The 17,455-nt window shown below is 37.9% G+C and overlaps 1 protein-coding gene across 1 annotated transcript; it reads right to left on the reverse strand.

Moving 5' to 3' along the window:
* Positions 1-788: 788 nt before the first annotated feature.
* On the reverse strand, positions 789-14,916 carry AMBN (ameloblastin). Its single transcript, XM_078003511.1, has 12 exons — positions 14,850-14,916; positions 11,150-11,200; positions 9,814-9,861; positions 8,583-8,693; positions 6,609-6,845; positions 5,586-5,624; positions 5,411-5,449; positions 5,063-5,101; positions 4,755-4,814; positions 4,613-4,657; positions 4,161-4,205; positions 789-1,887 (listed from the first exon to the last, which is right to left on the reverse strand). Exons 1-12 carry the CDS (start codon positions 14,901-14,903, stop codon positions 1,342-1,344), a joined length of 1,314 nt encoding a protein of 437 aa, XP_077859637.1. The 5' UTR covers positions 14,904-14,916; the 3' UTR covers positions 789-1,341.
* Positions 14,917-17,455: the final 2,539 nt, after the last annotated feature.

Genomic DNA, 17,455 nt, shown 5'->3' on the forward strand with positions numbered 1-17,455 from the left:
TTCCTGGGTTGCATCTACAGAATCTCCATCAATGGATGGAGAGAAGTCTGAGTGTCATTGAGTCGAAGACCTGGGTCGAGCCACTTAGGAGAAGGTGAAGAGAAGGGGGTAGGAGCTACTTTGTAGGAGTGACCAAATCTGGGCTGGGAGCCCTTCAATTTAGGTGTATAGCTCTGCTCGATACACACCTAGCCCTGGTGACAAGCAAGGGTCATTTTCTGCATCCCCCTTTCCCACATTATATTTCACAGGAATGAGCTAATTCTCACATGACACCCACATGGCTCTTTTTCTGTTTCTTCCTCTTGGAGAGTGAGACCTCTCACTCTTGAAATCGTTTCTAGAAACTGTTCTGAGACAACTTGTCTGATTCCTCCTAGACCCTCCGATGCCCCTCAGGCTGGGTTAGGTACCTCTTCTCTGTGGCTCCAGGGGCACCCTGTGCTTGGCCTTTTCATAGCACTTTTCACGTGTGCTGTGGGTTGAGTGTATCTATTTTACATTATTGTTGTGGGATAATACATGTAAAGTAATTGAGCTTGGTCTAGGGTTTTGTTATGGTGATTGTCTACTTGTCAGTCATGTTCATCGTAAGCTTTGAAGGAAGGGACTATATCTCTGATACCTTGCACTGCACCCAGGACATGAATATTCAGTAAAGTTCTGATGAAAGAATGAATGAATTGAATACAATGAGTTAAAGAGTAGCAAAGGTAGAGGATGAGTATGCTTTTCTTGAACCATTTAAATATATATAAATAATAAGCATACAATTCCTGAAAATTTCAGTGAGAAAAATTCTTTATTTAAAATAGGCTAGATTTTTTATACTAGATTAAATAAAATACTCTATAAATGAGACTTTTAAATTCAATTATACCAAACCCAGAAATACCAGTCAGGAGTTTTCCACCAATCCCCATTTAATAAAGTTTAAATGAATTAGCTTAGAATTATGAGGATATTTGCCTTTGCTTAGAGAAAAAAGCAGTGCCACATTTCCTGAATATAATAGTGTCATGCTAGTAAGAGAAATTCTGTAATGCTTAAGACAGCTAAGAAAAAGTGATGATTAAATGCTGAGACCCTTAGACCCTTGCTCTGATGTTATTAATAGTGTTTCTAAATCACAGAGACAATTGACAGATTTTATTTCAACAAGATATTGAAAGCAAGAAGGGGACCTACACTATTTCTAGCCACTTGTATTTATTAATATATGCTTAGCGCTTTTAATGCCTTTGCTGCAGAAGGGTAATAAGTGTTTTAGCAAAAAGGTACACTGTGGGGACAAAGCTGGGAAGCTTGTGCATACAGAAAGTAGCTAATATCTTAGAGCTGTCAGGGCTCTTGGAAATGCCACGCATCATACATCATCTCGGGCTCCTGGGCTCTGTTTCCTGGAATGGATGTTTGCAGAGAGTTTGGGGCCATTGTGGTATCCATGGTTACTTCATCCTGGAAATCCACGGATGTGGTCATGTCAGCATCGTAGGTCCTATAAACATCAGCTAATTCAGGGGTCATCAGTGGGTCAGCACCTGCTGGGGTGACGCTGGGGAGTCCCTTCATCTTCCCTGAAGGGCTCCTTGGCAGGCTGGGAACATCATCCTTAGGGAGAGCAAGGAGTCCTGCATGGGCAACAGGTTCTAGCTCTGTAAGGAAAGCTGGGTTTTCTGGATCGTCTGGGTTGGCCTCCGGCATAGGGGAGCCTTGTGCACCTCCTTCTCCCTTCTCAGGGCCTTTGGTCGCAGCCACTGGGGAGTCAAATTCCAGAGTGAAGTCACCGCCCATAGCTGGCTTGTGGGGCATTCCCCCCAAGCTGGACCTCATGCCTCCAAATCCTGGAAATATGGCTTCATAGGCCATTGGGTCTCCTCTCCCGCCCTGGAAAAAAGACATTCGTTAAAGATGCCATTATCACATGCTATTAACTATACCATGCAACTCTACCTGGTCGCATTCACCAAGGATCTCTAAAAAACTGGTAGAGAATAGGAAGTTGGCTGATAGCTTTGTGTAAGCTCATTTCTCACTAAACGGGCTTTGAAACATAATGAAGAGGATTCTGCACTTATCTGGGTGGATCTTGGCGTGGTCTCCACAAGAGGGAGATAACAGGGCAGAAGCAAGACTTGAGGCAAAGTGAGTTTGAATTTAATTTTAAGAAAACGAGTAGGTGAAGTGAGTACTACCATCACAAAACAAATAAGAACTGAAACTCATAACTGCATTTGTTGAGGGAGAATCTTGTCAATGGCATTTTTCAGTGTACCCCAAATGAAGTTCCATGTACGTTTTTTTTTTTTTTTTTTTCTTTTAGGGGCCTCATTGTATGGCCCAGGCTACTGGTCCAGAACTCCTAGGCTCAAGTGATCTTCCTGCCTCAGCCTCCCTAGTAGCTGGGATTACAGGGGCGAGACACTGCACCCAGCTAAGACTTAAATTTTTTTAAAGCACAAAGTTTAAGAAAAAAATTTGGCTTCCATGGAGTAACTAAAATATTTTCTTCCTGTGGACAAACAGAATTCCAGAACTGACCATGTTTCTTTTTCTACCTTTGCTGCCAGAAATATGGGGTCCAAAATCTTAGGCTGTTTGTAGCAATTGAGCAGGACTGTGTGACTTGCATATCTGTATTCTGATTTTCTTGAAATTATGACTCATTTTAAATCCTACCTTCAACTTTTTGGTTATATTTATTGTGTGTTTTTCACAAGCTCTGCAAAATCTTTTGGGAATGAGGCAGAATAGAAATAATTAATATTATATGACAGCAATTAACACTTACTTGAATTTTGAACTTCCAGTGACTTGTATTGGTGTTATATAGATACAATACTCTTTCCTTCTCCTTTCTCCTGACTCTTCATTCTTTCTCAGCTTTCACATCATCTCCTCCAGGGATGATACTGTGAATCCCTGGACTGGGCTAACTGCCCTTCCTCTCTGACTCTTTCTCTGTAATAAAACTGTTATTGCTTTTATCCCACGATTTTGACATTAGATATCTGCCCTTGTACCTATCTTTTCCATTCAGTAGACTGTAAGTTCCTTGAAAACAAGATTTTTTTTTTTAAAAATTTATTATTATTTTTTTTTTAGCAGGGTCTTGCTCTGTTGCCTAGGCTGGAGTGCAGCGGCGTGATCTCAACTCATTGAAACCTCTGCCTCCCAGGTTCAAGTGACTCTCCTGCCTCAGCCTCCTGAGTAGCTGCAACTACAGGCTTGAGCCCCTAAACCCGGCTGATTTTTCTATTTTTAGTGGAGACGGGGTTTTACCATGTTGGCCAGGCTGGTCTCAAACTCCTGATCTCAGGTGATCCACCTGCCTTGACCTCCCAAAGTGCTGGGATTATAGGCGTGGCCACTGCGCCCAGCCGAAAACAAGAATCTTACCTTGTTTTGTTTATAGTATTTTCCTATGTGTGTGGCACATGGAAGGCACACAAAAATACTGATATGTAATTTTTCTTTCACAGATAATATGTGTGTTTGTTAACTCGAAAGAATCTGTAGTTGACAATGATTTGTTAATTCAATATAGCTTTTGTTTGTCTTGCCTTGTGCTCTAACAAATGTAACAGATAAAAAATTTCTTAGGAAAAGAGTTGTACGACTTTATTGATCTCAAATCCTAAACTTGCATGTATAATGATAACATAATACTAGTATATGCTCATTGACAATGCACGTTGACATTTAAAATAATCACATTTTAAACTTGGTTTTCTTTTGCTTTTTGATCTTTCAATTCTGAGATCTGAAGTACTTGTAATGCTGTTGAATTTGATGTTTTGAGGGACCAAATGGTCCGAGAAAGAACAAGAACTCTGTATGAACCACATGTATCTTTTTGGTTTGAAGTGTTTATAGTTCAACGACGGCCTTTCAAGTGGAGGTTTCTCCTCTGTTCATCTACAAGCAATGGGCAAAACTCTATGCTCAAGAATAGTTATCACCCAGAAATGAAAGACTACATAGGAAACATGATGAAATCTTTGGATACTGCTTCAGACTTAAGCTTAGTTTTTGGAGTGGAAAAATCTGAGTCCCATGCTCATTTGGTGACATTCATGGCAGACGTCTCTTGCAGCCAGTCATAAGTGACTGTTCTTCCCTGGCCACTATTTTAAGAAGAGTTAGAAGACATTACTCACTGCCATTTCTTCTGAACTCATGATGCCAAGTCTGGCAGGGGCATTCTGTTCAAAAAGAAATATTGCATCAAAGTACGAACCAGCTACCTTCTTATCTACTCAAGACAAAGTTAAAAGTTATTTAGTTTTCACTTAAACCTTAATATTAATGCTGTGTACAGAGGTAAAGTGGAGAGGTGAGTCATTATGGAATAAATGTAGTCAACTTGGATAATTCAGAGCTAAAATTTATTTTTTCTTTAATACCCTTGTGTGCGTGTGTGTGTGTGTGTGTGTGTGTGTAGCCAAGATTATCCAAATAGGAAACTTGCCTCCTTAATATTTCAGTTACTAATGTAGGCGTTCAGAGAATGTTTATTTGGAATCTCTTGTGTGAGACCTAGATTTTATAATTGTAGGTCTTAAGATAAAATTTAATTAAAAACAATACTTTTTATAGAATATGGACTTACCAGTTGATTTGCTCCAAAAGGCATGTAAAACATTCCTGGATAAAGCTAAATAAAATACAATCATTATCACAAAATGCATTTTCCAATGGAAAAACTTTTAAGTAAATTGCAAACAGAGATGTGGTATTAAAAAAAAACTTACTGGAGATTGTTTATTTTGTGGCATTGGTCCCCGAGAAATCAAACGCGCTATTTGGAAAATCTTTAAATGGTGGAAAACAGAATAAGTAATTCACATAGGCAAATCCCCATTATAGTAATTTTTGAGTCACATGAAACACATTTTCAGATGGATTAGTATAGAAATAAGTATTTAATATTTAAGAAAACAAAGGAATCCATTATACTTCATATTCATGGATTAATGGGACAATGAAAAAATTTACTCTTCTTTTTTGAAATATAGAGACAGTTTTTACGACAAAGTGTCTCATTGAGATCTGTACTTACTGATGGACCTTGTGGATCAGGAAAATCCAATCCTGGGAGCTATGTTACAGATAAATATTAAAATTATCAGTCAAAAAATGAACAAAATAGATAAAAGCAAATAAAAGATAGACAAAGTGAACAAATAAAATAAAAACAAAAAATAGAAGTGTCTCATTGAGATCTGTACTTACTGATGGACCTTGTGGATCAGGAAAATCCATTCTTGGGAGCTATATCATAGGTAAATATTAAAATTATCATAAAAATGAATAAAATAGATAAATACAAATACAAATTAAAAATAGACAAAGTGAACAAATAAAAAAAGTAAAATACAGAAAGTGTCTCTTTGAGATCTGTACTTACTGATGGACCTTGTGGATCAGGAAAATCCATTCTTGGGAGCTATATCATAGGTAAATATTAAAATTATCATAAAAATGAATAAAATAGATAAATACAAATACAAATTAAAAATAGACAAAGTGAACAAATAAAAAAAGTAAAATACAGAAAGTGTCTCATTGAGATCTGTACTTACTGGTGGACCTTGTGGATCAGCAACATCTGCTCCTGGGAGCTATATCACAGATAAATATTAAAATTATCAGTCAAAAAATTAACAAAATAGACAACAAGAAAATAAAAAAATAGACAAAGTGACATTAAAAATGAAAAAATTGACGAAGTGAACTGATCACATGATTATCTTGTTTGCAATTACAGTAAAACAAAATGAGTTTCATTATTTTACTTTCTTTCAGTGTTTTGGGAGGTATGACCTGAGAGTTTGCAATGGTCTTTTACTAACATTACTCAAATGTACCAGCAGGGGAATGAGGTACATCTATCATGGCTTTGCTATCTCTTGCAGATTAGAAGTAATGAATTTTGGAACGGGAACATACCTGGTTGGTTTGAACCCTGGCTCTGCCACTTAGTTTTTGTGTACTCCTGGGCCAATTTTGTAACTTCTCAAAGTCTGTCTTCCTTTCTTTAAAAAGACTGATAATATGTATTTTTATAGGATTGTAGGCAGGATGGTATGGGGGAATGACACATGCCCACAACATACTGGTTACATGGTACCTTCCTTTTCTTTTAACCATTACACTTTTCTCTACATTATTACAAGACACTTTTTGCATAGTTGTCACCTTTCTGTCAGACAGATAATGGAAAATCCTACTTGTTATGCTGAGGGATCAATCACTTTTCTCAGTCTTTCCAACACCAAAAAAAAGACCAGTGATAGGAAACCTGGACTTCTCTGGGGTTTTATTCTATTTCCTATGGAAGTTTTCATCTTTTGCAACTAAGAAACCCAGTTTTATAGGCACAGGATCTTTTAGAATCCATGCCCTGTCTCTGATGGCAAAAGATAGGAATGGATATTTATGTTTTACTCAAAAAATAAATCTCAGATATGGAAGACTGATTAAGAATATATTTATATCATGTATTATGCCTGAAGGCTACGATTATTTAAAAGTGCCCTGCAAATTAGTTTTCTTCTATTAGGTTAGCTGGTGATTCTGATCTGACTTCAAGAGAAAGGAAGTACCTCAGGCTTTGGTGGCTTATCTGATGGTGCCACCTGCTGCTGAACCAGAGGCAGTTCTCCTTCCTGCAAGAGCAGCTGTCCCAGGTGAATTGGAGGCCGAAGTGCTTCTTTCTGTGCTGTGGCCTCGTCGGCGGTTGCAGCAGCGGCCTGGAGGAAAGGTTTCAGTCCTGGCTGTTGAGGCTTCAAGGATGGCTGTGATGGGAGAGGTGGGGGATGCACAGGCAAAGAATATTCATACTGCAGAGAAATTTGAAAAGAGTGTCAGGAAGGGATGGCTCATTAAACAACGGTGCCTAGAATTTCTAAACAAAGGGGCTTGGGGCACTTTCTATCTGGAAGGGAGGCTAGGGGACTTGTCTTGAAGTTGAGTTTACATAGGAAGCACCAGTTAGTGTTAATGTTGTTTGGGGAGGTCTTGCGTGTGCCTCCCCTACCTGCTTTGGGACCACCATTGCTCATGAAGGTGAAGCTACATGAACCTCCTGGTAGGATGAGACATGTCCTTCTCTAAGTTCTCATAGCTGTCTGTATGTATCTGTATCTTTATTTTACCACTTTCTCATTGGATGGTAATTATTTGTTATAAATCTTTGTCCCCCAGTCAATGGAGAGAGAATGATATGTCTTGTTTCTCTTTATAGCCCCTGTACATAACATAGCTCCTAACAAGTGCCTGGCCCATGGTGAGTACCTAGTATATTTTTCAAATTAATGAAAGCATAAAGCATAATTAATTAAAATGCCAATCAAATTCTTGCAACATGGAAATTCACTTTGGAAACAAGTGAAGAAACAGTCACCATTAACATAATTTATTGTCCTACTAAATGGGACCTCGTGGTAATGCTCCTGCTGTGGAAGACCACCTGGAACTAAAATTCCCTGTTAATCTTGGTTCTGAGTCCATATATTAAATGAAAAAATTCCCTGTTAAAATCACCATGTTTTGTTGCTTCTTCTAGAAATTACTTGTGGCGAATGGCTCCCTATCGTTTGTAGAATGATTGCAAACTCCTCAGACCAGCGAGGAAGTCTCACAACAATTCGGGGCTCTGCTTTGCCTCTCCAGTCCTCACCCCTCTCTGAGCTCACATCTCACAATTCAGCACTTTGAAATATGTTGTCTTGTCCTGTCTGAAATTTCACAATCCTTGGAGCCATTCGTAAATGTCTTCACTTTTACTACCAAATCCCAATTTGGTTTATGTATTTATTAGGCACCTAATCAATAATGGTTAACAGATTGATATATTTATTGACTTCCGTAGGGTTCATGATGTTTTATTTTTTTAAATTTCTGAATTTTTTTTTTGAGACAGAGTCTCACTCTATTGCCCAGGTTGGAGTGCAGTGGCACAATCTCGGCTCACTGCAGCCTCTGCCTCCTGGGTTCAAGCGATTCTCCTGCCTCAGCCTCCCGAGAGTAGCTGAGATTACAGGTGCCTGCCGCCATGCCCGGCTAATTTTTGTATTTTTAGTAGAGACGGGGTTTCACCATGTTGGCCAGGCTGGTCTTGAACTCCTCACCTCAAGTGATCCATCCACCTTGGCCTCCCAAAGTGCTGGGATTATAGGCATGAGCCATCGCACCTGGCTATGGTGTTTTAACCAGGATTATTGTCATCATTTGAAATTAGCCTTTGAGTAATTATTTAGGAAATCTTGATTCAAATGAAAATTGTCCAGGGTGTAGCCTGCTTCGATTTTTGAGGATTGTTTGCTGATATCTTTAACATAGGTCTCATATTTTGGAGGCTGTATCTTCCTATTTTAAATAAATATGCAAATAGTTTCAAATTTAAAAATATTTCTTAAACACTAAAAGCAGTTATAGGCTTTGATTTATTTGGCACGAGAATAATTTTTTGTTAATGCTAGGACTTGGCTATTGCTAATTTATCACAACTCAAGGAAGGCAAGTAAGAAGAGGTTTTAAAGCCTGAGGTTTCAAACATATTGATGCTATTCACTCACCTGTTGAGTTTCATGTTCCCTTGGCCTCATCCATGGAGGAGAGGAATGTGGTGGGAGGAGACCGTGCATCCACAAAGAATTAAGTGATTTCCCAAAGCCAAATCTAGAATACTAAAGACATGGATAAAAAAAGGCATGCTTATATTTAAATGTTAAATATAACATTGGTTATATTTGGTTTTCTTTTCTTTTCTTTTTTTTTTTTTTGAGATGGAAACTCGCTCTGTCACCAGGCTGGAGTGCAGTGGGCGATCTTGGCTCACAGCATCCGCCTCCTGGGTTCAAGCAATTCTCCTGCCTCAGCCTCCTGTGTAGCTGGGACTACAGGCACGCACCATCACGCCCAGCTAATTTTTGTATTTTTAGTAGAGACGGGGTTTCACCATGTTGGCCAGGATGGTCTTGGTCTCTTGACCTCATGATCCGCCCGCCTCGGCCTGCCAAAGTGCTGGAATTACAGGCGTGAGCCACTGCGCCCAGCCTGGTTTTCATTTTCTAAAAAATCAACAGATAGTGTAAATATAGCAAAAGCAAAAGTGGTGTTGCTTAATTTAAAATGGATAGGTATGGTTGGACATGGTGGCTCATGCCTCTAATCCCAGCACTTTAGGAGGCTGAGGTGGGTGGATCACCTGAGGTCATGAGTTCGAGATCAGCCTAGCAACATGGTGAAATCCCGTCTCTACTAAAAAATACAAAAATTAGCCTGGCATGGTGGCAGATGCCTGTGATCCCAGCTACTCGGGAGGCTGAGACAGGAGAATAGCTTGAACCCAGGAGGCGGAGGTTGCAGTGAGCTGAGATCGCACCACTGCACTTCAGCCTGGGCCACAGAGCGATACTCTGTCTAAATAAATAAATAATAAATAAAAATAAATCAAATGGATAGGTAAACTCTTCCTTTCAATGAACTTAAATTTCATTTTGAGCTAGTCTGCAATATTTCCATAAACTTGTTTGAGATTTAGATTTTTTAAGCACTTATGTTTTGTGCCATATAATAAAATTAATACTGCACAAAAATATTCTTTTTTTAACTAAATAAAATTCAATACTATTTTTATTTTTCCCTGTCACTCTATCTTATTTTGTTTTAGGCTCTCATTCACTTCTTGGTTCTTCCAATATTTAGTATATTGTCTATTCATAAATAAATTTAATGAATTATCATGCTGCTGCTAATATTAACACTAGCACCACCATGAATACTTGCAATAAGAAATATGATTACCTGAGAAAGTGTGTTTAATCCTTGCAGACTTCCCAACTGTCTCATTGTCTATCAAGAAAAAAGTGGGTTACTGTTTATCACATATGCTGTGTTTGACACAACTGATTTCTCGTGATATTTGACATTATCAACACAAAGTTTGATGTGGATCAGTTTAACAAAATGAAAGTAGACACAAATCATCATCGAAAGGTGGAAATATTAAATTTGGTTCTGCCATTGTTATTATTACTGCTATTAAAATAATGCAGTTGCTTTTATCATTAATTAAAGGAGAAAAAGTATTATTTAAGTGGAGGTTACATTGAAACATGGGAAAATAGCTCATTCCACTGAAATATAAATGTAATTGTGAGGAATTTGCTTCATTGACTCTTTTCTCCCCATTTATTTTACTTTGCCCCTTACAAGTTCAGCCAGAAGAGGAATTTGAAACAAACAAATAAATAAAACTTTTACCTCTTTCTCAAAAATAAATCTTTCAAAATATTAAATATAGAGACTATTGAAAGAAATGTTAAGTATCTGGATAGATTATCGAGAATTCCACCATTTCAACAGAAAGTCAATTTCACTTTTTTCATGGGAAGAGATTCAGAACGCTTTGGATTGAGTTTAAGCTAAAAAAGAAAAAAAACCCTCAGTGTAATTAGCTTCCATGTGAAGTAAGCGTCTAGCTCAAATAGGTATTGATTGCCCCCAGCTTACCATGACACACGGGAATTTCACAAGACCTTGTGAAAAATTTTTAATCTTATAAATATCTTTCTATATATAACTGTCAATATTTTTCATTGACATGACCAAAATTTCTGTTTTGCTGGGGTTTTCTAAACAGAATATATATTACATGAGAACTGCAATAAGACAAATACACTGTACAACTTATACAGGAAGTATCATAGTACAATGTTAATGCTATTTTCCAGACTTATAAAAAATTAAATTTTGTACAGGTACATTTATTTCATGAGAACTTTGTCATGTAAGATAGTATAAGGAGCAGGACTAAAAGTAAACTGTGAGTAAAGAGCAATGTATTTTAATTAATGTAGTAATTTTATTAATATGTATATTCTATATAAGGCATTAAGTATTAATATTGCTTTTGTTTGCGTAGAAATAATGCTCTAAAAAGTAAAACACCTGAGAGTTTAAAATTGCAGTAGAATTATAAGACAAAACTCTAGTAAATGTCATAATTTTTCTAGCACTCCTCAGGATAACAGCCACAAACTTCTGGCTAGGAAAACTGAGAAACACACCACCATATTTCTCCTGTATCACAAATATACCAATGTAAAGTTAATATGTAAAAAACTCTGGCAATACATACCTCAAGGCTCAAACTAGCCATACCCGGTGTTCCAGTTTGCTGAGGAAAGAACTGAATGAAAATAAGAATAATTTTGAGTCTCATTGGTACAAAACTTCCTTCAATGCCCATTGGGCATAGGATATTGCTCCAGTACATAAGGGCTACTTGAGGGGCCACCATTTTGGTTTATTATGCAAATAACTTGAGTGCTTGGGCAGAATGAAGAAGAGCATAAGTTATTTGGGAGAATCAACACAGTATTTGAAAATTTTGCTCCCACCTGCATCATCTATCCTTTGTCTGCATCTTAATGCTTCGTTGCTTTAAAAGCAAAATATGATTTAAAGTTACACACAAGGAGAAGTAGAATAAAGCAACAAAATAGAAAACTACTAGTACTTTATATTCTTAAAAAATTACCACAGAAAAAAGTAAAGGGGACAAACTTAACCTGAATTTTCATGTGCTTTTGACAAATCTACATGATTTTGGTTTACCAGATGTGGCATGGGATCATGACATTCAGAAAAATCATATGCAAAATCTAACTTGATTCCTATTCAAAGGACTTCAGCAAATTCTCTACGATTTTTAGTGAAAGATTATTTTATGTATAAACCTACTATATTTTGGGATCATATCAAAGATTTTTTTTCCTTTAATAAAAAGCATTCTAGCACAAAATACTATTATACTTAACGTGTTCACTTAAAAGTTGTTCAAAAATATACCTATCTATACAATTAATTTTTTAAAATGTAAGATATTTTCCTTTCCTTTTTTTTTTTTTTTTCCCAAGACTAAGTTTCACTCTATCACCCAGGCTGGAGTGCAGTAGCGTGATCTCGGCTCACTGCAACCTCTGCCTGCCGGGTCCAAGCAATTCTCCTCCCATGTAGCTGGGATTACAGGTGTGCGCCACCAAGTCTGGCTAATTTTTGTATTTTTAGTAGAGATAGAGTTTCACCATGTTAGCCAGGCTGGTCTTGAACTCCTGAGCTCAAGTGATCCACCCACCTCGGCCTCCCAAAGTGCTGGGATTACAGACATGAGCCACTGCACCTGGCTTCCTTTTTTTAAAAAATAGAGATGGGGGTCTCACTATGTTGCCCAGGCTTGTCTTGAACTCCTGAGCTCAAGTAATCCTCCTGCCTTAGCCTCCCAAAGTGCTGGGATGATAGGCATGAGTCACCATGACCAGCCTTTTCCATTTTTTTTTTGTTGTTGTTGTTAAAGATATTTTTCTTTCGAAACCAAGCCTTATTACTTTACACAAATACCAGTAGAAAACATGGAGAATGGAAGAGTAGGAATTAGAGTAAATTGGATTTTGAGAGTCTCTGGTTCTTCGGATACTCTCACTTTCTAAGACCAAGGGGTTGTAATGCCATCTTTCCTTCAGTTATACCACAAGGATTTATGGAATGTTTACTAAACATATTGGTATTATTTTTCCTTTATGAGTAAGAAGTTAAAGAATTACACCCCCTACTTTTTCACCCCCAACCTTTTTCATATAAGTAAAATCCCACCTTCTGGGTCATGGTGAGAATTTCCTTAAATAATTCAGTTTTGGACAAGAATGGAGGGAAAGGGCCAGGCACGGAGGCTCACGCCTGTAATCCCAGCACTTTGGGAGGCCGAGGTGGGCAGATCATGAGGTCAGGAATTTGAGAACAGCCTGGCCAACATGGCGAAACCCTGTCTCTGCTAAACATACAAAAATTAGCTGGGTGTGGTGGTGGGCACCTGTAATCCCAGCTACTTGGGAGGCCGAGGCAGGAGAATCGCTTGAACCCAGGAGGAAGAGGTGGCAGTGAGCTGAGATCTCAGCATTGAACTCCAGCCTGGGCAACAAAGCCAGATTGTTTCAAAAAAAAGAAAAAAAAAAAAAAAAAAAAAAAAGAAAAAGAATAGAGGGAAAGGCATTATAAATGTGTAGCAAATACTCTGGGTAGGAAAGAGGTTAGCTGTATAGACAGGAAGGGTGATTGTGCATGTACGTGTGTATGTGGTGGGTAGCTTGTTGAGAATTTGGGGGAATTGTGAGAGCGGGACTTTCCTCCCCACTATTTGCCAGTGCATAAATAACACATCTTGGATTGAACCACAGAACAAAGTGTACTTTGCTTTCCATCTGCTCTAAGTCATGAATTAAAGAATATTTACACGAATGTATACAGATAGGGGATACATTTCTCATGCAGAATTAACAGGAGAAGAACATCTGATCTGACAAGCAATTGGTTGGCAATAATAAGCAATTGTTCTGTTCCTCAGAGCGGACCCAGTTGATTCAGGTGTGGATCATTACAGGTTCAAAGAACACCAATGTGTTAGACCGATGGTGAACGACTGAGGCTGATCTCAACGTCAGTATCATACAAAGGTAAGCTAGGGTGGCACCCTCAAGTTTTCTTTCATTTAAAATTCACCTTGTGTGATGAAACAGGGACTCTATTTTTATTTGTGGAATTAAGGTTTTCATCATTAGAATCAGGTTTCATCCTCTTTCTCCATTTCCATTCTCTTTCACTAAAACACTTTAAGAAAACCAAATAGCTAACCTTTTCTTTCAGGGCATTAAAATATTCTAAAGTTCATTTGAGGCCAACTATGAGCTCCTGGAGGTAAGAGATCATGTCTTATTTACTTTAATTTTTCCAATGCCCAGCACATTGCTGGATGCATGGCGGCTGCTCAGTATATATTTGCTAAATGCATATAGCAGCCAAATAAAGTTTTTGTGATAACAGAATTGCATGCTGTTGGCTGGAGTAGTTCAGTGTTCAAAAGATTGTGTTTGTATGAGATCATTTCAATATATACTAGAATGGATCAGGTGTGGGACTGTAATACACAGTTAGCCCCATCACTATGATATGTTTTGATTTATGAAACTTCAGCTCTCAGTCACACAATTTTTGCTTACAAGGTAAATTTGCTAGTTAATTACTAGCTTCAAATAGAATTATCTAGCTGAGTTTTGTAACCATAGAAATTTGGAGATGGTTCTTTTTGAAATGAAGAAAATGTACTTTTCTTTTTCAGAGAAATTTCCTCTTTCCATTTCAACTTTATACTGATAGCAAGAAGTTGATAATAAAATTTCGCCATGCATTGTACAGACTAAGTCTTTTAACTTTGAATGAGTGGAATAAGATCTAGAAATTGTTTTGGGACTATTTTAAATAACTTTTCAGTAGAAATATCATAAGCCTCACTTACTGCTTTTTTTTTTTTTTTTTTTGAGATGGAGTCTCACTGTGTCGCCCAGGCTGGAGTGCAGTGATGCAATCTTGGCTTACTGCAACCTCCACCTCCCGGGTTCAAGCAATGTTCCTGCCTCAGCCTCCCAAGTAGCTGGGATTACAGGTGCACACCACTATGCCCGGCTAACTTTTGTATTTTTAGTAGAGACAGGGTTTCGCATGTTGGCTAGGCTGATCTTGAGCTCCTCACCTCAGGTGATCCGCCTGCCTCAGCCTCCCAAAGTACTGGGATTACAGGGGTGAGCCACCAAGTCCAGCTATCACTTACCGCTTTTGGATTGCAAGACTGACATCTGAGCGACTATGGCTTTTGACTCAATGGGACTACACCACTGGATTACATCAAGTGAGTCTATGTGTGGACTCTCAGTCCAAATCCCTTCAGCGTTGTCTGGAGTCCAACAATCAAGAACCTCTTCTGGGACACACTCTAAAGACTGACTTACCGGCACTGCAAAACTCATTTCCAGGAGGCATAGGATCAGTATCAGGTCCTTCATTTTGAAAAGTGGAATCTAAAACGTAATTAAGTTGGAGAATTAAATCAGATTAATTTTTATTCAGAATGGTTAAAAGGCAATTTTTGAAAATGAGCCTGAGTCTCTGCTCTTCCAAAAACAACCAGGATAAAGGTTAGAAGAACAAAATAAAAAACTTACTTGTATGTAGTAGTTTCTGAAATAAATTGACAAGCAATTAAAAAATATCTAAGCACTTTTTAAATGGATCTACAGCCTGAATAAATATGTAGGAACAACCTCCATCGATATCCTATAAGTGCTATGTTTCATTTCATAAAGTGAATTATGAATTTAAAATCCTTCCCACTAAGTAAAATATTGGTCTACCAGGTATTATTCACAGAAGTTTATACTTTGCTTACCCTTTGGGATACATTTTGAAATGCATGTGAAATGTAATGCACCTAACAGTCATTTTATAACAAACCTTTATTTGCAGGAATAGAGGGTATATCATCGCATGTTTAGTTTAGGTAATGTACGTAACCATTCCAAAACTTATCTTTTCAAATGAGAGTAAATTGGCTATCTTAATTTCCTTTGATGTTAGTGGAAAATATGTTTCAAATTTAGCTTTCCTCTTCCTAAAATGAATTATCTTTTAAAATTTATTCTATAAATTCAAAAAGCTCTTTATTCTTACATGAATAGAGATCTGAATAGCCAAGAAATTTACTCATCTTCTAATATTACAAAAAATTAGGCAGTATAATAAAAAATAGTTAAAAAAATACAGTCTATAGATAAAAGTCTTTTTTTTTTCTTAGTTGAATGGGTGTTAGGCATGTCATCTCTTAACATGCTAGTGGATTACAACAAGCAATAATTCAGCTACGGGTGACAAATGAAGATAAATCCTCTTTATAAAAGCTGTCTGGAGATAGGAAAAAAAGAATTTACAGGAAACACATGGAAATCATAAAATCCCATTTTACCTTAGATGCTGACATGCACTGTGCTCTCAGGGCCTGATGATGCCAACCAAGATAGTTCTAAGAAAAGAAGATTAAAATTTTTTTCAGGACTGTGCGTGGGACTTGCTCTGTACCTCTCATTCAGGGAAGATTAGAAACCTTTATTTAAAGTGCCAATCCACCAATCAAAGTGAAGCAAAATGGCTGGGGGGCGGGGCGGGGAGGTTGGCGGGGCGGGAATCTCTGCTCCTGCAATTAGTCCACAACCTTTTATTGCATGCAGGGACATTGGCCCAGTAGGGTCTCATTATTTTTAATTGTACTGCAGCCCCTGTACTTATTCAGAGAACTTGATAGCAGGGAAGGCAGTAAAGGAATAATGGACATAGGCTCTGAAGACAATTATTTTGGTGAGCTGGGGGAAATATATGTAAAATAGATGCAAAACAAACCATTTTCTGTTTTGTGCTGGTTTTATCTGCAGATAAAGCTAGTGACCCAATGCTAGCATTATTCAGATGTTCACCCTCCTGTTTGTTGCAGTAAAAGTAACTACCCTCCTTCCCCCTCAGCACACACAGAGTCTGAAAGAAAACATTAAAATGTTAGATGGATAATGAATGTGTGTGATTTCTTTCTTGAATTTCCTAGATATTTTCATATCTGGAGATAATTGATTAGAGACAGCCAAGCTTTTGTAAGAAACTACAATTGGACCCTCTGCAAGAATCAGGTTTACTTCAGGTAAAACTTTGGTGCATTTAAAAAAAAATTTGTGGGGACAGGGACATAAATCAGAACATTCTCTATGAACTAAATCAATGGGCACAAGCGTCAGTTCACACTTTCCAGGCATTAGTATCAAGCCAGGTTAATAAGACATATTTCGATCATTTAAAAGGTTAACATCAACACAGACTGGTTTTTCTCCATGAACAGATAATATCTTGAATGTGGATTGTATATCAGCTGCTTTTGTTACTTCTCTGCCCATCCTTGTCTTTCCAAAGTTGTGATTTCAGATATGGTAGGGATAAGCATTTAAGATGAGTTTCTGAAGAAGGGATGAGTCAGTACACTCTTTAGAGAAGTAGGGATCTTGTCAATTACAGGGAACATTGAGGAAGCTGGTATTTTGAGAAAGGTGTATCCATACCCAAATGTAGGCCTAACAGCTTCAAATAATGTTATCTTAGAAGCTGCTCCTGAAAACCTCTGTGTTCCACTGATACCAGAATTATCTTCAGAATAAAAAGAAATGAAGAATGTGAATGTGTTTTGCAAACAGCAAAATGTTATTGTTAATGAAAAGTATTATTTTTGCATGCTCTCTACGGTGCTTGATGCAGTCCCTTAATCTCTTTCTTTTTTTTTTTTTTTTTTTTTGAGACGGAGTCTCGCTCTGTCACCCAGGCTGGAGTGCAGTGGCTGGATCTCAGCTCACTGCAAGCTCCTCCTCTCGGGTTCACGCCATTCTCCTGCCTCAGCCTCCGGAGTAGCTGGGACCACAGGCACCCGCCACTTCGCCCGGCTAGTTTTTTGTATTTTCTAGTAGAGACGGGGTTTCACCATATTAGCCAGGATGGTCTCGATCTCCTGACCTCATGATCCGCCCGT

The sequence above is a fragment of the Macaca mulatta genome, chromosome 5 (genome assembly GCF_049350105.2).
Source record: "Macaca mulatta isolate MMU2019108-1 chromosome 5, T2T-MMU8v2.0, whole genome shotgun sequence".
Taxonomy (NCBI): domain Eukaryota; kingdom Metazoa; phylum Chordata; class Mammalia; order Primates; family Cercopithecidae; genus Macaca; species Macaca mulatta.